Below are 27,581 nucleotides of genomic sequence, written 5' to 3' on the forward strand. Positions count from 1 at the left end.
TTTAGATTGAATAGACCTCATGCAAACTTCTGTCACAAACACAACTGCTTTCCTGGCAAGTTTCAGGCATGCAGCTGATACTGAAACATGGTGAGTTATTTTAAAAGTCACTTGTGTAAAATAAATAACGTGCAGCATATGTTATGTTTCAGGTTATGAAAACATTCCACAACAAACTGGCTTAAAACAATTAAAAACGTTTCAGTCAATGGACGAAAGTTCAAGCTGTAACTTTTCTTGAGCTGCCTCTCAAACTGCTTTCCAAGCATTTGTCTTCATGATATGTGTATTTTCAGATGTTGACAGCAATGTTCCACATATAATCTGTTTGAAAATCTCCACACACTTGCTACCAGTAGAGACCTCAAAACTATGACAGAAACAGGCTAAAATGAACTTTTTGTGTGAGATGATGCATGATCAGACAAGAAGAGTTCATACACGAAAACCTGGAAATTCTGGCTTTATCCAGCAGTCTAAGCTCCAGCCAGGGAAGTTCCAACCATGCAGCCAGGGACTGACTGAGGGAAAGTGTGAAGAGGCTGACAGGGGGAATCCAAAGTTCTTTAGGTTGGGAAAGACCTTTAAGATCACTGAGTCCCATCAAGAAATTCAGAGGAGAGCAGCAGATGAGGAGATGGAATGTTGTATTTCGATTTTGGGAAATCAAGGTTGGGCATTCCTGGTGAGGGAAAGGATCCCCGCACTGTCACAGCACACGCAGTCTCCTGATGCCTTTTGGTGTTACACAAAGAAATCTTGGAACATTCTTTTGCCTTTCCCTGTCTGATCTTATCTATTCAGTTTGAGCTGTATGTGTAGTAAACAGCCAATTCTACATGAGGAGCAGCTGCAACACTTTAACTAATCAACTTCTGCATTTTCTTTTTACTTTTTTTTTCCCCTGTCACAGTCATTTGGGTTGGTATGAGGCGAACCAGTAAAGCAAAAGGCTTCATAATTCCAGGATATTTGCTTTGAGATGATAGATGTAGGAATTGGCAGTGAGGTGGACGGGGAGCATGGAAGGCAGCTGTGTTATTAGTAGCAATTTATCTATTACAACAGTGTGTAGACATGACACCTAAGAATGGGGGTCCATAGTGCCAGGCACTACAGACACGTCATGGGAGCCAGAGCTTCCAAAGCAAACCAATCTCACCAGCCCTGGGAGTGGGAGCAGGGGCCAAAGATATGAAATATCTCATCCAGGATTTCAGAGAGGGTCAGTGGCAGAGAAAATATTGAGCCCAATCCCAATACCCAGGGCAGGATCACTTGCTATCTGAGTGAAGCAAATCATCAGTGTCTGTCAGCTGTGGGGTTTATTTTGTAGCTGCAAGCTGATCTGGAGTCATGACAAATCTGTTTTCCCTCATATGCTACTAAACTATCAAAACACATGTTGACACACAGAAAAATACAATGACTGGAGAGAGCAGAGCCCTCAGCAAGCAGCTGAGCATGTTCTAGCCTGGAGGGGTTGTACTCGTGCTGCACAAAGGGCCACGCTTCCACCTCAGTTCTCGTGGTAGATCTGGAGTAGCTTCAGGCTCCCTTGCTTGCCCTGGACTCCTCAGGTTACCTCTTGTGCCTCAGCAGCAGAAAAAGGAGATGTTTCCCCCCTGAGTTCCCAGCATCCTTCCTCTTTGGAGCAGGGATACAAGCTGTAGTCTAGAACCATGCCCTTCCTTGGGAAAACAGCAGCCCCTGAGGTTTCCCTTCTGACAAGTGCATAGGAAGTATATGAATTATTTTTTGGCTCTCCTGTTAGTCAGCAACAGGGCCTGCTATCTGGCTATACCTTGTTTTTCCTCTTCTCAGCAGACATTTTTGTAGCTGCTCCTTTCTAGAAACCGATATGGCAAACAAGCAACTGCCATGCAACTGGTGTGAGTCAACATGTTTCCTACATACAGCTTTTCTGTCCAAAGTGTGGTTTCCTTGGAATGTTGACTTATTTGATTCAGAGAAATCTGGGGGCATAACCACAACAGGAGTTTCAGAGCAACAAAGGAAAAGACTGCCTAGGCTCAAGAAGGAGAAAATTCTTCCTGGCTCCTATTGGTGACCAGAGCTTAAACACCCAAAGCCCCATAGAAAGTAATTTTGAAATAACAAATTGTCCCATGAGACAAAATTTAGTTGCTTCATCATCTCCTTTTGCAAGTCCAGTGAATCAGCTTCAGACTTTATACTCTTCAATTAAACAGAAACACTCACCACAATCCCAACCAGCTACAGGGTTTTTGGTACAGCTTATTTTAAGAATCTAAACTGGTCAGCACAGAAGATATGCTTTTGACTTCAATTAGTGAGAAATGTGACCTCACAAGAAGTGCTTGGCAGGATATTTTTCTGGATCTTCAAACCTTAGTCCTTCCCTACCCATACTTTTAAAATTATTCTTTAGAAACATGCTCATAGAGATTTCTTCACCAAAGAAATGCATTTTTCCTTCTTTCTGTAGACAATAGGTTTATTGGTGGAGGGGTGCTCATAAACCAGCCAGCTGAAATACTTTTAAATAAATTTGCTTTTAAAGCGGAGGAAGGGAAAGTTTTGTTTTGCTTGTTGTTGCCCTTTTTCTGCCTTAAAAGCATTTTGCCCCCAGATTAAAGGATGGAAATAGATGAAGTGACCTGTCAGCAGGATGAGGAGGGCAGCTTAAGGAACAGAGAAGAGAAGCAGGATTTTCTGTCCACTCCACAGTGAGGCTGCTCACAATCCTTTGGAGTGTCACAGAACCACTTTTGTTAGCAACTCAACAGAGCCATGCTACAAACAGCCAGATATTTGATAAAGCTTTTTGGGAGAACAATGTATTCCCACTATTACTAGCAGCAAACATGACAGGACAATTCTGAAAGCTTCTCTTCTCAGGAAGTCTTTTTCTCTTGTCACATGTGCTTAATAGGTTTGGATAATATCCATTGTCCAGCCTCTTATCAGGACCTTCCTACCTTTTAACATCCTCCTGCACTGATGGATGGCCTAAACATTAGCAAGCAACCTTATGTTGCAATAGTCATAGCTTGGCTTCCTCTGGTAAGCCAAATGTCATTTGTTCCATTAAAAAAAAAAAAACAAAAAACAACAACCCCTAAACAGATAAACACTCACTCACAACCTCAACGTTACTGAATGGCTTTCTTGCAGGAAAACAAACAGATCCCTGCTTGAATTCACTCCTGAGACACAAGGCTGTAAACAGGAGTAACCCTTCCCTTGCAGGCTGAAGCCTGATCCACACTGAGCTCCACTCAAGGGCTGTTTTGCCATCACTTGCAGGGGGGATTCTATCGAATTTGCCTTCATCTTTTTCCATCTTTTTCCAGGTCCAAATCCTGAGGAAACATTTGAATGAAAAAATGAGAATCCAAAAGAGAGTCCAGGAAGGTCTTGAAAAGAATTAGGAAATTAATTAAACAAACATCAGGCAGGAACCAGTGACCCACTCACAGAAAGACTGGAAACACCCAGGAAGGCAAACAAAATCACTGCTGGAAATGGGGCATTCCCACATCACCTGGATCACACAATCCATTAGCAATCATATGGCAACAGCCATCTGCAAGGAACTGGGAGGGAAGACATTTATTGTAGGGAATGACACGCTGTTTGCAGTGGCATATTCCACTCTTCCTCACTTTTGCTTGTTGGACAAACAACATCAGTGCAAGGATAATAAACTTGCTATATGCTTGATTTTTGACTCAGATCAGAGTCTGACTTGGTTAAAAAAAAGTAGCATACAAGCTAAAGCTTGGCAAGCGGGTTAAATGACTTTTTTCAGTGTTGTTGGATTACTGGGAAAAAAAATTAAACATTAATAGCTTGAAGAGTCACATATCCACAACTTAAATATGCTGGTTATTTCTAAATCAATTTGTAAAAAAAGACGTTTTGAAAAATCTCACTTTTTACACTTATCAAGCAATATTTTAAGGAAATGAAATATATTTTTTTTTTCTGTGAAATTTAAAACCCTGTGATTCCTGGTTCCAAGTTAAAATAGCACAGTTTACCAGCTTACTGATTCTTCTACGTTGCATCATCCCAGCCAAAGGTGTCAGCCTCAGGCATCTCACTGGAATTTGCCTGACCTGTCCTTATGAGGCTGCTCAGATGCTGAAGCCTCCAGATGTTTTCGCAGAATCCTAATTTCCTATTACAATGGAATCAGTTGAGAAATAAGGTATGATTAACTTCCATTCTCTTCTTTGTTGGGGTTGCCTGTTACTGCTTCTGAGTTTAGCACACGGAATCCTGAGCTCAGGGAGACATCAGTTGATCTATTATACTTTTAGTTTCAGAAATCTGAAACTGAACCAACCAGAAAAGTTGCAGCAAGTGGGGGAATGGAAGGGCTGTGGAGGTCAGGTCTTCAAATGACTCCTGAACTATTGAGAAACTGTGCACAGAAACCTGTGTGGGTATGCCGTGCAAGGTAATTTAATGTATTCTGCATGACACCTACTATGGAATTCACCTCATCACACTTTAATCATCTAAAGCTGAGACACTCAGAGTCTGCCCAGGCTCCCCGTAGCCAGTGGGCAGAAAGAGTCATCTCATCTCTCCAATCCAGATGCCTCCAAGGCTGAGTGCTGGGAATGCAAGAGGCTGGACTCATCAGAGGTCTATTTTAATGTCATTCTGTGCAAACACACAAAAGCCATCTCCTGCAGATTTCTGGATGTTTTGCAAGTCAGTGTTCCAGACAGCTGATTCCTTTTTTCCCATGTGAGCAAAATTTTCAGGAAGAAGAGGCTGTTTCTGGGAAAGCTGAATGCACCTGAAAGTCTTTCAGAATTAACTTCCCTGGCCACTGGATAATCCATACAAACCAAATATAAGTTATGGGGGCATGCAGAGGGGATAGAGGAAAGATGACCCCAGAAACAGGGATGAGGAAACTATAATTAGCATATTCATTAGCCAAGAGCAGGCAAATAGAGCCTTCCTATTGCCAGAAAATCCTGAGCAGATCTGCTCTTTCTTTGCAGAGTCCTTTTGGGTGGCCTGGCTGCTCTCTAAGAGGAGCTGGAGCAGGCTGGGGGCCTGCCCTGCCTCACAGGCAGATGTAAGCCAGGTTTACATGTGTGGTTGACATCCATTAGTGGAATCGAGTTTCCATTTTCCAAAGGGTCAAGTCAGAGTAATTCCAGCAATCACAGGGAAGCCAGAAAGCTTCTTCTCAATGACCAAGGCATCCCAATGCTTTTCCTGACCAAAAATGACAAACAGGAGGCATGTGCACTGGAGAGTGTAACCTCTCCAGAAGAACAGGGAAAGAGAAGCAGAGCTTCAATAGCTCTGATGAGCACAAAACTGGAGGAGTTAATGACCCCAGCCCAGACTTTCTACCAGTCTGAGCAAAGGAATTGCAAATGCAGCCCTTCCTGAGTCTAAAGGACAGGACACAGGACCACCCAAGGACCTATTCTGGGGCAGCATCATCAGGACAGGGCAGGCTCCAAGTTGTTTCCACAGACTCTCCTGCAAATTTGGCACCACTGCAGGAGACAGAAGCTCTCAGTAAGTGTTTAGTTAACTAACATTTGTATTATAAACAGTGGGTTAAGGATGAGGAAATAGGACTCCAGCAAACCGTGAGAAAAAAGCCTTTTTGCCTGAGACCACAGCAAAGGGACTCCTAATCAAGGCAACACTGTGATTTTTCAGATTCCCTACCACACTACATTACAGCCCAGCCTCAGTGACAGACAAATGTTTATTAAAATAAATTCTGACTAGAAAGCATTAATTTGAGTAACTAATTTGAGTAACACGGTTGCCGTTCTGCCACCCAGATATTTTCCCAGAACTGAACTTTGGAAAGATGAGCTTTTTCAGAGAGCCTACTGAGAAGGTACTTTCCTGGACTCAGACACAGTGATCAGCAGAGGTATTGATCGTGCTGTCTCTGCAACAACAACAGGAATTATACATTGATTTCTCTGGAGACTGGATTATGTATTGATTATGCAAGCTGCAAAGCAGAGGTCTAAGTAATGCTATCATGTCTGGCTAAAATGGTGCTCGTAGAGTAGTGAAGTCAATAGAAAGGGGAGATGAGAAATCCATTGAGGCAAAGGGCAAAGTCCCAGGGTAATTAATTAAATGGCAAAATTCTCCTGGCTCAAGCAATGCCAGGATTTCTACTTAAGCATTTTGCATCCTGAAAAGTCCCCTAATAGGAGCCCAAAGGATGCAGTGAATAACGCTTTGAGCAAGTAAATAATTCTAGCCCATCCCGAGTCCGTGTAGCACACTGTGGACAGACAGGCACTTCATTCATTGCTTACTTCAATTGGGTCATTAATGAAATACATAGGGTTTAGAAAAATTTGAAAACTAGCTGTGGAGATAACTCTTGGATCAAGCCTGAAGGGGCCATCCACTGCAGTCAGTGAAAAGAGATACTGTGCTGGCCTTTTATCAGCAAGATAATAAGCTTACAAGGGGACAGAGATGACTTGCTGGATATAAGTGATATAAGCTGAATTTGTTGGAGAAAGATAACAATGTAGAAAACAGCCCCTGAAGGCTCACCTTTCAAAACACAGAGCCTCTGTCTTGCGTTAAGCTCTCCAGATTGCTTTACAGAAGCTTAATGTTTCTATCTTCCACTGCTTCCCTTAGAGTGGAATTCAGCTTTTGTTCTGGCCATCCCAAAAACTAATTATAACATGTTCTCTAGGAGGCATTTAGTAAAACTAAACAGGTAGAGGAAAAGGTCTCAGGACCTGAATCCAATTCTTGGTGTGGTGTGACCTGCAGGATGCAGCCAGAATCATTAAGAAGTGATAGATGAAACTTCACTGATCAGCAAAGATGACTCACCCAGAAGCACAAGTGCTGAAGTTTGCATTTATTTTGGGAGTGGAAATAGAAAGGAGGGGAAGAAATCTCAAGGACAGAGGGAAAGGTCCTGGCTGTCAAGATCAAAACAATGGCCAAAAGGAAATTATTCTGGTGGTGCACAGAGATGGGAGAGGTGTCTGCGAGCAGGAGCCTGGCTCAGCCACGTGGCCTGGCCCAGCAGAAAGCCTCATGTGTAATTTTAATTTCATCTCACCCATCTTATGGACATGTTTTCTTCTCCATAAACAACTGATTTGAGAGAAGGGCACATTTTAGCCAGTAGACAAGTAGAAGGCCAGGTACTGCTGATCAGCCAGAGTCCCTTTCAAGGGACTTTTCCCTCCCTTCCTTATCCTATAATTGTTCATAAAAACAAAGACATTGTTTTGTTTACCAAAATCCCCACTGACAGCCTTAGACTGGTGTAAGGTGGTTATTGCTGTGCCCAGCTAACCTCTTGCAGCAAAGAAAGTGCAAACATAGCCTTTATTCTGTGCATTTCCTGGAGGAAAGGGTACTGGACAGGAATTCAGATAAGAAAATTCATGTTGTTGCTGTTCTTCATACTCTGTGAAGTATTTTAAAGGGGGTAACAATACATATTAGACATCCTGTTCAGTAACATTTTTAGTACCCAGCTGAGTCCAAATATAAACTATAATGGCATATGGAGACTGTCTTAAGAGCCATTTCAAATCAATTTAGTTTTATATAGCGTCTCTTCAAGTCTCTCAAGGTGATTTACAGTGAAAAAGCAAATAGTGGGATAGTGATTTAGTAGAGTAAGGCATGGCAGCTGTCAGGCAGGAAGGCAAAAATGCTGCATGGAGACATAAAACTCTAATTTAAAAGCAGCACAAAGGTAAATATATCTCTTTGCTCTTCCAGTACAAGAAGCAGTCAGGTAATGAAGCCAGGTTGGGTTCAGTTTAATTCAACAGTTCAATGGAGCCATTTACAGATGGAACTGGACCTAAAACTGTTCAACTCCGCTCAACTGCTGAGATTAGGAAAAAAACAGGGAAGAAATATTTGTGACCAATTCATTTTACCATCATATTTCACAACCTCAGAAATTTCAGACTTCCTGTGGCTTGGACTTCTGCCCTAGGGGCTTATGAAGTCAAGAAGGCAGCTTTAAGTGCCTTTTTCATGGAAATTGCTAAAGCCTTTTTTAAAGAAGCAAGATTCTAGTCAAGAAACCTTGACCTGGCTGGTGTGACAAACATTGTGCTGCTCCTGTGCACGGAGAAGGAATAATTCTTCAGAGAACGTTTCCCTCAGCTACAGGCCACCCTTCCTGTGGGTTTTTGCCCTCCTGCTCACCCCTCAAGTGAAGCTGCTACAGAAGCCATGAAAACGCTCATATTTTGGTGTTCCTAGTGTGAGGATCACATGTGCTCCTTACATTTCCTTCCCACCAAAGAGCTCAGAACAGGCTGTTGGATGTGGCTGTTTCAGCGAACTTTAGGCAAGAGAGAGGGAATGCTACTGTCTTCCTAGGACCTGAGTACACAGAATTCTGGGGCAGCTCAGCGTGGAAGGGACCTTTGAAGATCTTCTGATCCAACATTTCATGGGAAAGGGAGACTAGATGAGATGATCCAGTGCCCAACAGCATCCTGAAAACCCCCAGTGATGAGGACTCCACCACACCTTAGGAAGGTTGTTCCAAAGTATCTCTTCTCTGAGAAGCCTAAACACCCACATTTCCTTCCAGCTAAACCACCCACATTTCCTTCCAGCTAAACCACCCACGTTTCCTTCCACCTAAACCACCTACATTCCCTTCCAGGTGCCAGCATTTGTCAGGATTTGTCACTGCTGTTGCCCATAGGTCAGGGACACGTTGGAAGCCTGACCTGCTTGTCCACCAGGACTAAGATTTCAATTTTCCAACAAACAGGTAGGGGTTGTTCAGGATGCCAAAGCTGTGAAGAGCCTGAATTGTGATCACTTGAAAAAGTACCTCCTTACTGTCCTATCCTGGCAAGTGCAGGGTTTGTTCAGTGGCCTCAGGGCAGACGTCTCACAGGCAGTGACTTTGTGAGTCACACGGGGCTGGGAGTCCTGCTGGGATGTCTGTTCATCTGTTCATCTTCTCTTCCTTTCTGCTGTGCAAGAAGTGTATGTTTTATTAAATAAAGTGCGTGTTCCCTATGCAAATGAACGCCCTTTGGAATGGTGATACACCAACACGTTTTACGTTAAATATGTATGCCCTTTAAAAACTGAAGCAAGAACTAAAAATCGTTTATAAATATTAAAGAGCAAGAAGTCTACTTTTTGTTTTCACTGAGTTTCTGATCCTGCACTCTGCAAAAAACACTCCTCACATTATAAGATTGAATTATCTGTCCAAGAACTAAACCTGTAATTTTATTCATCAGTCAAGCTGTATGTCACGCTATTTTTGTGTCAAGACAATCAGGTTCTTTGAAGCACAGACACACACCTACTTAAAAGAAGCTTTCAGCTGAAAGCAGAAGACTCCAGAAACAGCAGCAATTTGTACCTTTCAAGGGACTGATAATTAAATAGAGAAATGCTGATTCCAATGAAAAGAAGGTTTCTTTGCTGGCCAGGATGATGTTCCATTAGGACATTTGGGTCCAGATTCATCTGTTTGGACTGCAGACATCAGTCCTTTGAATCATTGACTTCTAATGGCTTCAAATGTGTCCTTTGGAGATACTTATTTATCTTTCTTGACAAGAAAGGACATTAGGCCATCTGCACCCCTAACCTGACTACCTTAGTTAGGTATCTAAAATGAAATTAAATCAATCCAGGCCTTGCTCTATTTTTTGTTAAGTATTTGTTGCATGGGACACCTATTAGAAAGACTAGTATTCAACCCATTGCATTTTCTGCTGTGCAGGGTTTCCACATCCCTCTGGGAAGAAGCAGAAGTTTCTCACTAAGGAGCAAAAGTGCAGCAAGACCAAAGCAGACATTAAAGCACCACCACCGGGGAGGCAGTTTTAGATTACAAGCGAAGGAGAGTAGCCCTGTGTTTCACAGGATCACAAAATGGGTGATGTTGGAAGGGACCACTGGAGATCATCCAGTTTCCTTCTGCTCAGAATTGTTAAGGTATCTTGCAAGTAACAGAAGAGTCTCAGGACAGACTGTAAATATGCTGTGCCAGTTTTACATACTGAGAAACCAAGTACACAGGTCAAATAAGAAGTCCAGGGCATGGCAGAGAATGGAAACTCCAGCTCTGGAGTCCCAGTATTTTTCCTTCCTGTAACACCACTGTTCTTTGTTGATGAAGAAGCAGCAGTTTTCAGCTTGGTCTTCATTTTTGCACATTCACTAAATTATTCCATGTGCTTCTGGCTGCACCATGGATGGCAGGAGAGCCAATGGCAGAAGGGCTTTTGGAAGCCTGCAGAAAGACTGGCTGAAGTGAAGCAATGCTATCCTCCCCTCACTTTACTAGCTCTGCTATCAGCAAAATGCCTTTCTCCCTTTCCAGATAAGAGCTGGAGCTGTGGGAAATATTTTCCCTCAGAGTTTGTCGCTCTGTTGACAGGAATTTTAAGACAAAAGGTCATTTTGGTGGATTTAAAAAGCAGTGGAACTTCATGCCCCTAATGAATGGGCAGCAGGAACTCATACTGGCAGTGCTCAATGGCTGCACATGAAACTAGCCAGGCTCAGTAAATGAAACCAGATCCCAAAATGCAGCCTGAGATAACTGAAAGTGTGCATCAAAGTTTATTGTAGGAAAATGACTGAGTGGAAAAAGAGTGGTCTGCTCTGCCCCTGCACCTCCAAAACATATTGTACCATTTAAACCCTCTAGAAAGACATCTGCCAAAAATGTGATTAATTCTCCTGAAGGTCAAATGTATTACTTTTGTAAAATAGTTGAAGCAGCAATTGTACGTCTTTGATTACTCTTACGAAAGCAACTTAGGAAAAATCCCAGGATTGCTCTTGTGTTTGAAGCTGCTCTTGTGTTTGAAGCTGGATGTTTACTGCTTACTGGCAGTGACTTGTGTAGCAAAGGTGAAATGTGGTCAGGAAATGATTGCAATCCCCCCAAAAGGGTAAGTCCCAGAGTAGCCTGTCCCAAATTCCAGCGGCACATCCTGTGCCTCTGTTTGGAGTGCCACCCTGTGGACACGGCTGAGCTCCTCCCACGAGCTCCTCTCCTTCCCACAGCCACGAGAGGCAACACTCAGGACGCACCTTGGACACAAGGATGGGTGACAGCACCTCTGAGCTCCCAACCCCACTGTCCCTTGTCAGTCCTGCATGTCCCTGCCCAGCCTGGGGAAAATGGTGCTGGGGGAAGAATGGGAATTTCTGTACCAAAATACAGTGTCTGTTATGAAAGACCATTTTTGCCTGTGCTTTCTACACAACAGAATATGAAATGCCACCACCACTTCTGAGCTGGATAGGAAATAACTGGGGCATCTGTTGGTAATAGCTGAGGTCTCTTGTGTTACACCTCCAGTGCAGAGCTTTGTACACTGAGAAGAGACCAGAGAAGATCTCTGTTCATCCACGGATGAATTAAGCCCCTGGTAAGTCAAGTTCATCCTTAGAAGTCCATTTCTGGATTGCATTACATTTTTTTTTCTCTCTGACTGTTTGTGTAAGACTTGAAGGTTTATTCACTGGAGATTGCCACCATAAATTTTCGGAGTCTGGCTTACAAAGCCAGTAACAACCTTGTTTAGTAAAGGTGTGCCTTACAGCATTCCTTCAGTAATGCCACTTTGGCTGCCCCTTACCTCTGGGGTGAGGTATTTCATCATGATTTCCTTTCCTTTCTCTCCCAGCTTTTCATCTGGAGCAATTTCATATTCTGCCTGGAACAGATATATAAAAAATAAAAGTCAATATTTGCACTCATATTTCACCATTATAACTTCATTTTGGATGTGGCCTTAACAGAACACTCTGTATGAAAAATCTGAAGGACAAATATCATTTTCTTGTGGAAGTAAAACCTGTACACACAATCTTATTAAAAACCTTCCACTATATTTTGACCAGACCCTAGCAGTGCTTCTTCTGGGGCTTTGTCTCTTAATTAACACCAATACAATTTAATTAATTTATATTTTATAACCTTGCAAAGCCAGCTTTCAGAAAGCATTCAGTGACAAGAGACATCAGCTTCATTTGGTTTTGTCCAAAAAGAAGTTGGACACAGAAGGTAAAATTATTTCTCTGAGTATCAGAGAAAGTGAAGGTTTGTTAGCCCTTGCCACAGTGCTGTTTCAAGTGCCAGGTGAAGATTTTTTTTTTTTTTTTTTTTTTTTTTTTTTTTTTTTTGTTTTTTTTTTTTTTGTTTAATGTGTCTTTTCTATGTATTTATGCCTTGACCTTGGTCTGACAATACCTGTGCAAAGCAGCCAGACCTGCCCATCACTATTAGTGACCCTTGGCTCAGTCCCTCCTGATTTCTTAGGCAGATTTCTTAGGACCAAGAGGAAACAAGAGAGACCACTTAGACACCACAAGCAAAATTCTCTTTGGCTTCCCTAGTGCATGAAAAAAGGGAGCATCCCATCCTCACACACAAAGTCTACCTAACATTTTAAAATTCTGACTGCTCTAGGTATTGAAGCATTACTGACTTCTGATGAGCTTTGTTTACATTAGAAACAAAAGAAGCACAACGTGTGTACCATGAAGATATTAATCACTTCAGCTAAAGTTTTGGATCCATGGCAGGCATTCGAAGGAAACACGTGCTTCAGTGGCTAAATGACAAGTTTTCTTAGGGACATTCCTGATTGGCACTGCTTGGGATATGAAGCTTTAGCCTTCAGGTCAAAATATTTTTCCAGAATTAAATAAAGAATTAAAAAAAAAAAAAAAAAAAAAAAAAAAGAAGATGACAGCCTAACAGCTTTCATGACTGTATTAAAAAAAAGATCCCAGAAAATCCTGCCAAACCAATTAAATAACCTGGTCCAATACAAGCTGTCTGTGATGATAAATGAGGAGGAAACTAAAAAAAAAAAAAAAAAAAAAAAAAAAGGTAAATCAGACTGAACTGGCAAACACTTGGAAGAACAAATTTCAGAACTATTGCCCACTGGAAGATGTATGTACTGCTCCAGGCTGGATGCAATAAATCTGCAGGCTGGCTGTAATGGATACCCCAGCTAAGCAAACCTAGGAAAGACATGGAAACCACAATGTAGTAATAATGCTATTCCCCTTCTATCTGGCCAGTGCTCATTTAGCTATTGCAGCTCAAGTCTGGAGCTGCATATTTACACACAGGCATAGCAGGTTGCTTGAAAAATCTGGAATTATGATCTGATTTGGTTTGGAAAATTATAATGGCCGCAAATAAAAATGATGATAAAACAACCAAAAACTAAAATCCACAAGTATAGTACTTCTTTTTAAGTGACAGTTTTGCAGATGAAACTGATTAGGTTCTCAAAAAACTTAATACAAGGGTTTAAACAAGTATTTTATCTTATTTCCTGTCCTTTTAGATGGTATCTGAGTATGGGTCATTTCAGCTCTTAAAGCACAGAAACTCTGAAATGCTTAGAGCATCTTAGCAGCATTTTTCTCCATGATTTCTCTCTCCTTCATTTGCTTTCAAACTCTGATAGTATATTGTCTCCCTAGCAAATAAACCTGATTATAAGTCATCATGTCTTATTTGAAGTGTACCAGGAGAGCTGTTGAAAAATTTGTTGTCCTTTTTGCCACACATAACCTACAACAGTTTCATCCCATCTGAACTGTACAGCAGGAAACAAATCAGGACAAACCAGAAGACAGAAACTCAGCCGGAACTGGATGTCTTGAAATGCAATTCCTGATGGGATCCAACATATGCAGAGCTAAATGCACACCTATACATATACAGAGTATCTCGTTCTGCCTCAAGAGAGATAGCAAAGAATAAAAGGAAAGTTTAATTACACTTGCATTTGACCTTCCCAGGAAATGTGACGTGGTGGTGGCGAAGGTGGGAAGTGACAGACAAGTGAGAATTTGAGAAGGAACCATAAGCTCCAACTGTGCACAGTGCTGATTTCACTGTCGGTCTGCACTAGAAGCCTGTTCCATTTTGTTCCTCAGCTCATTATTATTTCTCCCTTCAGTGCCATTTTTGAGCTATTCAGCAACAGACCCTGGTACATTCCCAGCCATGACCTGTAATTACAGGACATAGACAGGGATGTCTCCATGCTCTCTCTGCTACCTGCCTGGGAAGCCACCAAGGTCCTCAGCTCCTGGTCTTGTGCTTGAATCACAAGATACCCCCCTTTCTTTCCCAATACTCCAAAGCACTGCTACAGTTTGCAAATCCCCAATTGCTAGAAATAACATCATTTCTTACAATCCGTGTGGAACAAAATATTTTCCATTATTCCTTTGATGAATCCAGGCATGTGTTTCAAGGCTCCTGCTCTGAAGTCTAATAGCTTCTCCATGCCCTAGTTAGGTCAGACAGGGCCCTATTCATAGCCCATAAATGAGGGGAGGATTTACGATCACCCTGACTCCATGGGACAAGCTGCAGGGAAGGCTCTTTCTGTGGGCAGGCACAGATCCTTCAGCCCAAATGGCGAGAGGATGTGGGCTGGCCACTGTCTGCTGCTAACTTTTCTTCTGGCTGCTGTTTTGGAGGTAGTAGTTATGTTGGTGGCTCCTTCTTCCACAGAAGCAGCCCTGGCTGGATGGAGGAATGGGAGTGCAAAGTGTCCTTCCTTTTGGAGCAGCTGCCCCCAGGATGGGCTGAGCGAGATCAGCTGGAAAAATGCTCTTCAGCTGGGAAAGGGAGCAACATCTAGCCTGTGGCTGGCTGTGGGATGGGGCCATGGGCTCAGGGACAGCTCAGGTTTGGGGGCTGGAGGCTGCCTGTGATGGATGGAGAGCTACCAGGGCAATGACACAGGGACCCCACAGGGGCTCACACTGATTCTGACACATCAGTTTATGTAGTATCTGATTTTCACCTTAATATTATTTGAGCTCCTGAAACTGCATGGCTAAAAATGTGTGAAAATGGAAAAACATATCCAAAGAGGTCTCTCTGCAGATCTGGGAGGGTGCTCTCCCACAGCAGGTAGCTGATGATTGCCTGTGGCAGCATGACATGGCCAAGGGAATCATCACCCCTTGTACCAGCCACCAGGAGATGGAGATGGGAACAGACACTCCCATCAGAGCAGTTTTGGCTTCTTGGTAAAAGTCAGGAACAGTGGAATCACCTTTTGAGCATCTGCAGGATGTTACTGGTATTTCAGTCCCAATTTTTCACCTCCACTTTCTCAGCTCCCTCCTCTGTTATCTGAGAATATCTCTCTGCTCAGTCCTTTCTCAGACTCCAGGCTCTGCCCTGTTATTGCTCTGTCCTCACTGCCTGTCCTTGCTCTTGCCTCTGCTGGAGATTTAAAATCTGTGACTGAAAATTGGAAGGCAAACCCCAAACAGCTGGGATTCATAATAACTCACATTTCTAAATGAAAAGTGAACTTGAAACCATATTTTTCATATTTAAAGGCAGGGCAAAAGGAGCCCTTTCAGCTGTTTGAAAACACGTTTTGAGTTAATGAGTTTGTTGATACCAACAAACTGGCATTTCTGATGGGAAAAGCCTTGAACAGCTTTAAGACACACATACACAGATGGTTTATATACCACAAAAGGGACTTAACCAAATGAAATCTCCCTAACTGCAAGACTGGGTTTTTACAAATGGCATTAAATGGATGCTCACTCATCCTTTCACCCCAGGTAAGTGCCATGTCTAGCGAAGCATTCAGCTGAAAAGTCCACCCGAGGAGATTGTGCCTCTCACCCTGGCCCCTGAGCCCAGATATCACAAGCAGAAACAACCTGGAGAGGCAGCAGGGCTATTTTCCTCCAGAGGATGTATGTTTGTGTGACTTCAATGCAAAAAAACTAACCTTGTTCACATTAGAGAGAAAATAATGATCTAAATTGTCCACGTTCTCCTCCAGTCAATCTAAATCTGGTCCAAATTAAATTGTTAAAAGCCCTCCCTTGGAAAAAAAAAAAAAAAAAACACATTATGAATGTGAGTAGATGAAGCAGGAAAGGGAGTCCAGAATCTAAAGCCTTCATTTCAATGACACATAAGAATCATAGGAGAAGAGAAAGAAATGTCAGGTGCTGTGACCCTGGGAATGTGCTGATGAGTAGGGGACAGGAGCAAGAGGTTCCTGCTGAGCTGAATGGAACTGCCACCTTCTTGTGCTGGAGGCACTGGCTGTGGAGAAGCAAACACATCTTGCTAGCCCCTTACCTGCTCACTGATCTGCCTTTTAGCACAGGAAACATTTCCCCTCACACTTTATTTTAATGGCTCTCTTTCAACAGCTCCAAAGTTGAACGACGACGTTGCTAAAATATTTGTAAGCAGAGCAAAGTGTGCTTCAGGGCTGTGTGTGATTCCTTGGGTAAGGGCTTCTAGAGGAGCCCATTTAATCACAAACCATCTCCATCTAATGATAACAGTTTATGTTCCCATAGTTCCACCATCTGAATGGCTCCATCAGGGTCTGCTGAGCCATTCGGGGGAGATCTCTGTGGTTCCAAGCACCCAGATAAGCAGACAATGCCTCCAGAGCCTCATGAGAGCTCCGTGGATATTTTATCTCAGCAATCAGGACCTCTGTCATGAGTTTGTTTGCACAATACCCACAGCAAGAGATGGCTGGCTGTCCTTACAGCCCTCGTGCCAGCTGGGAGAAGGGGTGGCTGTTCCTCCATTTCCCAGACAGACAGACACACTGACAGACACACTGACAGGCACTCACTGCTCCCACAGCAGCAGTGGGAACCAAACACCCACAGCTGCACCAGAGCTGTGCTGCAGAGCTCTGCATCTCTTTGTTCTTATCACTGTTATCATCTAATCTTGGGGCCTGCTGCTTACAAACCACATGTCATGTTGGTCTGGGCTACAATCGATTGTGACTAATTACCCCAACACTGCTCTCAGAAAACATGTAGAGACTTTATGCCTCTGAGCACTTTCGTCTCAATTCCTGGTTGAAATTGGCCAAGGTATTCACAGGTCTCAGAGGGAGCTGACAGCTACACACCTACATGCATGCAGAATTTAGTGATACAAATCCTTTTTCTTCAGAAGGCAGCTTAACAACTGTTTAACAGGCAAAAATCCCCAAATGCTGCCATAATTACATTTGCAGGAGACTACATCGGACCAGGTTAGTTATTTCACACATAGCTGACATAAATGGCCAGTCAAGAGAGGATTTTTTTTCGTCTTTTTACATATTCTGGTCTGCAAGGTCTGGATGATTCTACCAGGTTTTGGAAGCAAAGGTGTGAGAGAGCTTAGTCTCTCACAAGGATGTTGATAGATTGTTAAATGTCTGACTCAGCTTCTGGTCTTCTCCCAGAAGCCTCAGTCACTTCTTTCTTTGCAGACAGTTGAGTGCATGAGTTGAAAAACTGTATAAAATATTGGGAGGCATCAAGTACTGGCTTCTGCCAGTGACTTACTGTGTCACCTGGTAAAGTCACTTAGATAGGCACTGAAAAAGAGAGGTGGTCCTCCCTTTCAATGTGCAGAAAGCTCTGAGAGTCCCTCATGAACAGCTAAATATTATCCCCTTTTATCTTTTCCCTTTATTTGACATTACACAAAAGGTAATTATTGCATCTCGTGTTAGAAAAATAACCAGAACAAAAGAAAATGAAGGTTCTTGACTTTTCCTGCTTGTTACAACAGGTGGTCTAAAAAAGGTTTCCCATTCCTGGTGGTCTCATATTAGGGCTGTAAAGTCAGACTCCTGGTGTCATTATAGGGCTTATTTTGCCTAACATAGGGCTTGGCTTGAATCCTACTACTCACTAAACACAGTGTGACCTCGCTGGGCAAATTTCAGTAGCAATCATCCAATTTAATGGCAAAGAGCTGTGTTGCTTGACCTTAATATTGCCTAATGCAGGGATTTTCATGGGCTGGGAGCAAGTTTATACAGAATTTGAAATCAATAAACAAAGGAGACTGCTGTTAATTAGTGTTAAAAAGAAGAGAGAAAGATAAGGATTCAGACCTCCACCCAGACTGGTATTTTGTTTATCAAATCCTCATGGTGCCAGTCTGAGCCTAACTGGGAACAGGCCACTGGTCCAGTCAAGGTACACAGGGCACCTCCAGCCTGCAAGAGCAACTTGGGCTGAGTGCAAAGCCCACCTTTGCAGAAGGATTTGGGAATATTGGCTCGGGATTGCTCGGAGACAGACCTTTCAAACAAAGGCAGTGCCACCAGGAGCTTTTGCAGGAGCAGTGAGTGCCACAGTGCCCTCAGTGCCCAGAGCCAGGCAGCCGCCACCGCGGGGGAGGCTCCGGCAGCGCTGCGGCCGCGGCTGGCACACGGTTTGCCTGGGGACAGATGTTTCCCGGTGCCCAGATGTTGTTCCCCCTGTCAGTGGCGTGCCCTGAGTGCATGCAGGGCTTGCACAATGGGGATTGTCCCCCGCAGCCCCTGGGCGCTACTGGAACCAAGATGTGCTGCGGGGAGGCGAGAGAAGCGAGCAGAGCGCCGCTGAGCGCCTCCGAACCGAGCACGGCTCTGCCGCTTCTGCCTGAGATTAAACCACTTACAGGCCATCTTCTCTGGGATTTCCCCAGGGATTTCTGCAGAAATTGCCATCTCCTCGGGGCTGCAGGTGGCACAGCTGGTGTGACTTTTCTGCAGGGATGCCATCCCCCCCAGAGGGGTGTGTGGTGTTTCATCAGTGGCAGACACCTCGCTGGACAATGCTGGTCCAGAGCAGGACAAACACATTCAAGGTACCCAAAGTGTCCTGCTGCCTGCTGGCCTTGAGCACAGCTGCACAGAGTGTTTGTCAAACATCTCATGTACCTTGATGGCTACACCTTTCACCAGAGAAAATCACAAGCAGTGCTAGGAATAACAGGTAGAGGTCATGACCAGCTAAAACGGATTCAGATATGACTTTATCCAACACTTTTTGTGATGCTGTAGATTTGCTGCTGTTACTGCAGGAGAAACATAAACCTTAAGTCCTCTCCAGACTGTTACTTTTACAGCTTCAGTGCAATCCTCACATTTCCCTGTACTTCAGAGTAGCTTCACCATGGTGCAAACAAAACAATTTTATTCCTCTTGGTATTGTGTTTTGCTTCTGTCAGCATTAGCCAGGGAGCGAGACCCTGCAGGCACTCACAAATGACAAGTTCATCTTGCTCTTTGGTATCATTTCACCTTTTGGCTGATCAACAACCCTCCCCTTCCACAGGTTCCCAGCAAAAGAAGTCACTGAGAGACTTTTCCACTGTGAACAGCTGGCAGGACACACGGCCAAGTGCTGCCAGACTGGGAAAGAGCGTCAGGTCCCCCAGGACTTGGGGGTGATGCTCAGTGGCTGGGTTAACTGATGGCTCACTGGGGTGGAAAATGGAGCAGATTTGTTTCTCAGTGACCTCAATCAAGTTATTTCTGTACCTTGTGCCTCTTGTTCTCCTATTTGAAAAAACAGGCTGATTATCAGGATGTCCTTTGTAAACCATCCTGAACTCTATGTAGGAAAAGGCTTGGTAAGGGATATTAGGATTATTACATTCCCCATCCTCTCTTGTCAGTCTGTTCTCAACTTCCCTTTCTTCCCTGTGCCTCCCAGCACGGCAGGCTTCACCCCCATCCGCAGACATTGCTCACAGCAGCTCAGCTGCTCGGGTCTTGACATGAAGAGAGGCCAGAGCTGGGGGTGACTGTCCTTACCCCTCTCTGGTGGCTCATGTCCCCCAAGGCTGGCACCAGCCGTGCGTGTCCCTGTGCCGCCAGTGGTGCTGGGCTGCAGCTGGGGCCAGCCCTGTCCACTGCCTGCTCCAGCACTTCAGACACAAAATCCCACAAAACAGTGATTTCTTGGTGTCAGAGGAGTCCCCTCTGTCAGGGGAACATTGCAAAGCACCCCAAAATACCACAGGAATTGACTTACCACTGAGTCAAGGAACCGAATGCAGCACTCGAGCTCGGGCCGAGTTTCACAGAACTGCCGAAAGAGAAGCCTTCCAATGGGCTGCTTTTCACATATGCTGCAGTAATCTCTCTCTAGAGACAATAAAGAGAAGAACAGAAGCATGAAAATGAGAATAGCTCTGCCTTTTGGGTTGCTCATGAGTTTAAAGCATAGTGCAGAACTACAACCTCAAATCACAACCTCCTTCTCCCTGCCACCACGTTTCAGGTATCCAAATATAATGAATGGCTTTAAGACTCAATTAAGAGAGGCTGAATTTTGTAGGGCTGATGTTGGTAAAGGTAAAGCAAAAGCTGTTCAGCTATTATGAAAAAATAATTTCATGTTTTTCTGTGGTGGAAATGTATGCAAAGGTACAGCTCAGACTGGTGGTATTGGTGGGAATGTGGGGAGCAAATTACAAGTCCTTGAAATATGAGTCATACATTAAAGGGCAGAAAAAGCTGGAATTTGTGGACCCCTTCCTGGATGCTTCCTAGATATGCACTAAAGTGCCCTGTATCTCTGGAAATGCTTAGCCTACTTTCTATTAAGCAATTATAGTAAACTATGCATTTTCAAAGGTTTCAAATTTTCTGCTATTTAATTGCTAAGCATTAAGGAATGGATAGTGCATATGGCATCTGGCTCATTTCTGTAAGCACTCCTTACAGAACTGTATTTCCCCTTAAAAGCCATGTTTAAATGCCATTCCCCTATGCTGGTACATCCACAACCATCACTCATAGTAAAGCAAAAGGTCCTTTGCCCATCACAAGGACTATCAGCAGGAGAATATGGATGAAGGGCTGGCATCATTAACTGGCACCAGCACAAATGCCAAAGGCTTTGGATATTTTTCTGGTGGAAGCAGAAAATCCCCCAGCCTGCTTGGAGCAGCAATACTTGCTTGAGACACATTATTCCTCTACAAGAACACACATGTCAAACAACATACTGTGTTTCCTTAGGCATTCTTCTCACCACCCTCCTCGCTGCCATATGGCACTTGCTGTTATTATGGAAACAACCAGCTTCTAAACACATAACACAGCACTGCAAACAGACATACCAAACCCACACACGTTGTCAGTGCCTCGGTTACTTCTCTCTTGGGCTTGCAATGTCTTTGATTCCCCCTCTGCTTTGGCTCCCCACATCCTTCAGCTCCTCCCACTCCATGGATGCAGGCACATGTCTGTGATGGAGCTCCCCTTTGCCATTGAGGCACCCAGCTGAGGGACCTGCTCATCTCAGCTTGTGCCCCTGGGGACCATGTTCTGCAAAACCAGGACTACACAGAATCGTCGTAGAATCATGGAATGGTTTGGGTTGGAAGGGATCTTAAAGATCACCTAATTACATATCCCCTGCCATGGGTAGAGACACCTTCAACTATCCCAGGTTGCTCCAAGCCTCATCCAACCTGGCCTTGAACACTTCCAGGGATGAGGCATCCACAGCTTCTCTGGGCAGCCCGTGCCAGGGTCTCCCCGCCCTCTGGGTACATTTGTCCTGAACAGAAAATGCTGTATGAGGTGTTGGACTTCTGCCCTGGAGCTGGGTGACAGTGGGCAGGAGCAGCCAAGGCTGCCTCTTGTAAGAGGAAGGAGGGAGCCTGCCCAGTGCTGCACCTGGCTGTACTTCAGGAACTGATTCCTGAAGCACTTCCAGGGTGGTCACTGGAGACATGGGTTGGGGAAATGTGCTTTTAGTTCAGCATGGTCCTGCTCTGGTCTGGTCTTCTGAAGCAGCTGGGAACAACATACCAGCAGCATTTCTTCGCTGGCACTGCCATTCCATTTTGGATCAGGATATCACTCAATCTATTGAGAAAACTGCAGTGTTTTGATGCTTTCTTGCAAGCAAAACTGGATCAAAATCATTGTGTAAATCCTAACCTGACCTCCAGTCAATCTAATTATCAGCATTCACCCCCTGGTGCTGGTTTGTTTGCCTGAGCTGGAGCCTTCAGCATGGAACATCATGGCACTGATAGGTGTGGTGGGAAAACCAGCGGGATCACTGGGACACGGAGCAGCCTTGGGGTGTCCTTGTGGGTGCTACCAGCTTGTGCTGCTTGACCAAGTGGCATTTTTAATGAGTGACTGCTGAAGGGATGTGCAGACACGTACAGCACTAAGGGAAGTGAAGGAGTCAGGAGAGTGGATCGGAACAGCCCTCACAACTTCCCAGAGGCTGGCACGAAGCCAGAGGCTCAGCAGCCCAGGTGAGCTCTCCTGGGAGGTGAGAAGGTTTAACCACATCTGCCTGATGCTGGCTTCTGCTACCTTGACTAACTCTTGGGAGGGTATGAATAAAACATACACCCTATGCACCTGGTGGCAGGACTCAAATCCTCCAGAAGCCCAGACCCACAGCAAGCTTCCCCATGCCAAAAAAAGAATGAGACTGTCTGGATTCATAACAGTAAACTAGAAGGGGACAAACACAATAATCAGCTGGTTTGCCCCATATTTTTTCCTGTATAATGTCATTTGATGGACAGTGACAACTGTTGTACAAAATGCAGTTAGTTTATCAAAGTTGTTATGACATGGTGACACCCAATGTAGCAGAGGATGATCTTCTACCAAAAAGGCCAGTGAGACCAGGTAAATAAATGTGCAAATTGCACATCCATAACTGTTCTTCCTAGCACAGCAGGGAAAGAAAACAAGCAGCTAAACACTATGACATGTGTGGATAAACACAACATAAACAAGACATGAGCACGGACTTCCTCCTGCTCTACAGAACTTGGCCAACATGTGAGAAGGGTGACCCATTTGTAATGAGGAAAAAGGAAATACCAGAAATAATCTCTGCAAATGCAACAGCCAGAGCAGTTCCCCGGAGCTATCCACGCCTCCGTCATGTGCATTTAACTGCTGGATATACCAACACAGACAATAAATACATGACAAAAATGCTTTCATTCCTTGTAGGTGATACAAACTATTTTCTTAGGCCCTGATCTTGCCGTTGGCCTCACTAAGTCAGCTAAAGGAATCCGCACTCAACTAATTCTTGGGATGCATGGGCCCGGAGCGGACTAAGAAAGAAAAACACGTCTCAGCTAAAGCTGAAAAAGGAGTGGATGGTTTTATTATAGCAAGAAGTGTTTTAGCAGTGTGCTGCACCCCAGAGATGGGGCTGGAGCACCCTGAGACGTGCTCAGGAGCTGCTGCAGGATGGGGAGGGATGGGGAGGCAGGCGGGCACCACAGCCAGGGGCTCTCCTGGGCTGGGGCTGAGCCTTGTGTCGCTCTCGTTCCGCCTGCCAGTAAAAACATCCATCCAGTTTCAAAAGTTTAAAAAATAGAAGGAATGATTTCCTGAGGAAATGGAAATGTTAAACACTTGGAAGTGAAACCATATGCTTATGATGATGAAGTGTAACTAAAACAGCTCTGAGAGTGATATCTTTGGTAGTCAGACCCTCCTGCCTCAGCGCCATCCTGTTTAACACCTGCAAAGTCACCCAAAACGGGGGTGAAAAGCTGGGTGGGTCAAAGTCTTGGGAAAGCAGACACTTCTCACTGACGCCAATCTTTTTATTTAGAAAATACCACTGGCAAACAACGCACACATGCAAGTGAATTCTCCATCTTCCTAACAGAGCAGCAACACAGATTAATATAGAAAAGGTATTATATAAAATGCCATAATTAACATTCATAAGATAAATAACGATAAATAATGTTTATTCATAATTCTACTGACTCATTTTTCCCTTTACTTCACAGCTTATGTATTGAAATACTAATTTCAGGAGCACCCAGCACAAAGAACACACTGAAATAGTTGCACCTGCACACGTCATGCTGTCACCATTCAAAGCCTATGGCCAAATTTGTTCCCAAACAGATATTCTGGTAAGGTTCTGAAAAATAGCTGAGCCCATGCCTAAGAAAAATAGTCCTATTAAGAAAATTTCATACCAGTCAAAACATACCATTGATGAAGTGGAAAGCTAAACACAAGGTAACAGAGTTGCTGATGTCAAAAATCCCCAACTTTCAATTAAAAGTGGGGGGGAAATCTAATATTTTAACTAGATAAAAAACCTTCCTGTGCACTGTGAAGATTTTTTTGTCCTAATTTCTCATTTGAATACCTTTTATTTTTTGGCTGGCTCAAAGTATCACCTTTTGGAGAGAAACAGTGGTCTGCAAAGGGACCATTCTCTTTCACATTTGCAATATACCTGTGGGTTTTGATGGGTTAGTGATGAACTAAAAAACTGTGTGATAACTCTTGGCTGAAAATCAGTCTTTTATGATATTCAGTGTAAACTGCAGGTGTCTAAATAAGACTGCTGTAAAAGCTGCACTTCTGCAATGAAGAGCTGTAAATCCAAGCCCTGCAATCAGCTGGTGAGACTTCCTCCTGTAGATGTCTGTGGGGAGGGATGAGCTCAGTTTAAACCTCACTTTTAAAGTCTGCAAAAGCCAGGAACATCTTTTCAGCTTTTTGGTCATTTATTGGTGTGGCTAAGGATTGTATTTATGCACTATCTGTTAAGTAACATTTTATTTTCCAACATACTGGAATCCCAAGAGCAGATTTTCCGAAGGAATGCATGGAGAATCGCCAAGAAGACATGCACCATGCTGCTGCATGGGAACATTTGGACTTGACCTCTGGATCCCTGCTATCCTTGGCATTAAATCAGAAGAAAAATGAGTAAGATCCAAATGCAAAGTAATTATGCTGCCTAAAAAAGCCCCCACAAAACAACAATAACAACAGAACGCTGCAAACAAACAAACCAACCAACAAACAAACACCTGGAACCCCCAAAGAGGGTGCAGGAAGACTTAATTGTTCATTTCTTGCTCATGCTCACTGATCCAAGATCAGAATTCATCCTCCCTTCCTGATTTTTCTTCTTTAAGGTGAACCAAAACCATTCAGATGATGTTTCAAGTCTATTATTTGTCTGCTGCTCCCTCCCTCTCACCTGCTTTGTCCCAGAATAACAAAAAGCACCCCAAATTAATGGAAGAAAGCATTTGAAAGCCTCGGTCCCTACATTCAAGCTGGGCAATAGGAGCAGCAGCAGAGCCCGAGGGAGTAGCAGTCAGCTCCTAAGACTGTTGGCACACCAGAAGTAAAACTTTCTTCTTCCAAGGGGCTGGGGCCTGTCAAAGTGATCCCCAAAATCCGTGAGCTGGATGGAAATTTCTGCTAAAGATGTCCCAAAATTGCACACCTCCCTCCTCAGTCAAACTCAGGGAGAGGCTGCTAAAAGAGATCCTACCCTGCCCAGCCCAAATAGAAAAGCACTTCTGGTTTTTTTGCCCATCTTTGCTTTCTTTATGTAAGTTTCCTTACAGGGACACACAATGGAAAGGAGGACAAAGGCAGGAACTACAAGCAAGATTAAAGAATATGCAGCACAACTGAACTAAACAGACTTTCACAGGCCATCATACACTGTGCACTTGTAGCAATTTCCTTCTTTTTGTCAAAAAAAGGAATAAATCCTTTAAGGTTCACAGAATTATTTTGTATCCATTCAGAGTATTAATGGAAAACAAATTGCATCTTTAAGCACTGAATAACCCCATTTAGAGCTGTATTAATATAAATACATTTTTCATTTTAAACCAGCAAGTCTAACACTGGTGCTTATAAAGATATCTTATAATTTACTGCTGCTCTTCTCCAGCCAAAAGTGGAATTACCACTGTCTATGTATAAACTTAATAAACAGCACGCACTAAACTGCCTAGTCTTTCAGACTGATGAAAGTTGCTTCTTATCAAAGCATCCTTTGTGGATGTTTTAAAAGGATTTAAATTGCTTTGATTGCATTATTAACAGTGTCTGTGTTGCTCTTGTATTTCAGAATGATCTGGAAAGCTGGAACATTAGCTCTTGCATTCTACAAAAGACTGTTTTCCATCTCTAATAAAAATGCTTCAATACAAAAGATAATCCTTGTGTTCAAGAGAAAAAACCCAAGATGGGCCATATTTATACATCTGAAGACCCTCTTATTACTTTTTACTCTTACTCTTAATTTTCTATGGTCTTCAGTCCTGGAGATGTCATGGCCAATCAGGACTCCATGAACTTTGCTGGGAACTCAGGTACTTGCAGTGGAAAACGTATCAGATTTTTCTCTTTGAGAAACTGAAAATAGGGGACCATTTCTAAAGAGGAAACAGGGATATTGCTGTTTAAACTGCAGAGCCTGATCAAAAACCTGCACAGTAACACAGAGAGTGATCTCTTTTTCATGGTGCCTATTTGGGAATGTTGCAGGAATGGGAGGAAGCAACAGGAGGGAAGTTGTCTGTTATTTCTGGGGTCTGGGGTTTGTTGGGTTTGGGTTTTTTTGGTTATCTGGTGAGTGAGGGGGGCTGTTTTACAATGGAAATCTGTGGTTAAGATGCTGAGGACTCTCCATTCGCCCTGTCTCCAGCAATGCATTTAAAAAGTGAGGCAAGCCAGATGGTTAGAGAGCACAACACGGGAATAAAAAAGTCACATTTCAGTTCATTCAAAAATTCCTATAAACTGTGGCAGTAAGTCATGTTATAAAAGCCTAATACAAGCATCCAGGCTCCTGTGGGAATTCAGTTACCAGCACAACTAATATTCTGTGCCCTGCAGACCTCAGTGGCATGCTGTATTTATAAAATGGGGCTAATGGCACTGCCTGCCTCCGAGCAGCGTGGCCAGAAGAAGTCCATTAAAGTGTGGGAGCCCCGAGTGCTGCTGGATGGCCCTGTGGCTCCTGGCTATTTACTTGCAACGCAAACTCCCGGAGCGGAAATTTAGTCAAGGAGAGCACAGCAGAGTCTTTTTATACATTAACCACTATACTGCTCCAGAACTTCACCTGGCACTTCAGAGAGATTAAAAACGACGACGCAGCCTCTGTCTCAGGGAGTGTTTGTCTTGGCAGCTCTAGAGCCCTGCAGGTGCCGGACAGCAACTCTGAAGCCAAAGGCTGTGATGAAGTTCTCCTGCTGGTGGCAAGAGCACACTCTCTCTAACCATAAATATTTCATCTGCTTTCTTTATTTTTTTTTATAAAACATGGAAACTGTTACGGCCTATGACAAGATAATGGCTTGATAGATTCCTTATTCTGAACAGCAGCCTGTTCTGGTCTGCAGTTCAAACCAGCCCTTCATTGCTGAGGAAAGCTCTAGACCTAACATATCTCCCTACTGGGGGAGAACGTTTTTTTGGCCTTTGTTTATCTTTTTCCATTTGAATTTAGGATTTTCTACAAAAGACTTGGAGACCCTCATCTATGCTGTTATAGCAAGAGTTGTTCTGGCACTGACTATCTAAGTTTAATTAATTAAAAATAAGAATGCAATCAAGCTTACTTGAGACAATGGAATTATCCCAAACTGGTTTTAAGTCCTGCCAGCTTAATTTTCTCTGCTTGTCAGCTGTCTTTTTTAAAACAAACAAAATTTAACCTCCTGATCATCGAACATCTAATGTAATTATGTAGATGCAGACAGTGTTTGCTTTGTATAACTTCCCTTATTTCCACTCTTTTCATGGCGTTAGGCTACAGGGATAAACTCCACACATCACAGCAGCATTACACTGGAGATGGAAACAGTCCAGTTGGACCGATATGGAAAATATGCTTGGAGAATATTGGAACAAACTCGCCATTAAATACACTTCAGTGATACATGTGGATCTTCTCATTTGTTTTTTGAAAGCAGCTGCATTGAAGCT

At 43.6% G+C, this 27,581-nt stretch overlaps 1 protein-coding gene across 2 annotated transcripts in view; it reads right to left on the reverse strand.

Moving 5' to 3' along the window:
• GRK5 (G protein-coupled receptor kinase 5) overlaps positions 1 to 27,581 on the reverse strand; it is a 148,350-nt gene that overhangs the window by 32,915 nt on the left and 87,854 nt on the right. The window contains exons 3-4 of one of the 2 annotated variants that reach the window (XM_053984210.1): positions 19,840 to 19,952; positions 11,625 to 11,702 (exon numbers count right to left, since the gene is read on the reverse strand). In XM_053984210.1, the coding sequence (XP_053840185.1) occupies positions 11,625 to 11,702; positions 19,840 to 19,952 (191 nt within the window). Of the gene's footprint in view, positions 1 to 11,624; positions 11,703 to 19,839; positions 19,953 to 27,581 lie in introns of those variants that run through there. The other variant, XM_053984211.1, reaches the window with a different exon arrangement.

Source organism: Vidua macroura, chromosome 8, assembly GCF_024509145.1.
Source record: "Vidua macroura isolate BioBank_ID:100142 chromosome 8, ASM2450914v1, whole genome shotgun sequence".
Lineage (NCBI taxonomy): Eukaryota > Metazoa > Chordata > Aves > Passeriformes > Viduidae > Vidua > Vidua macroura.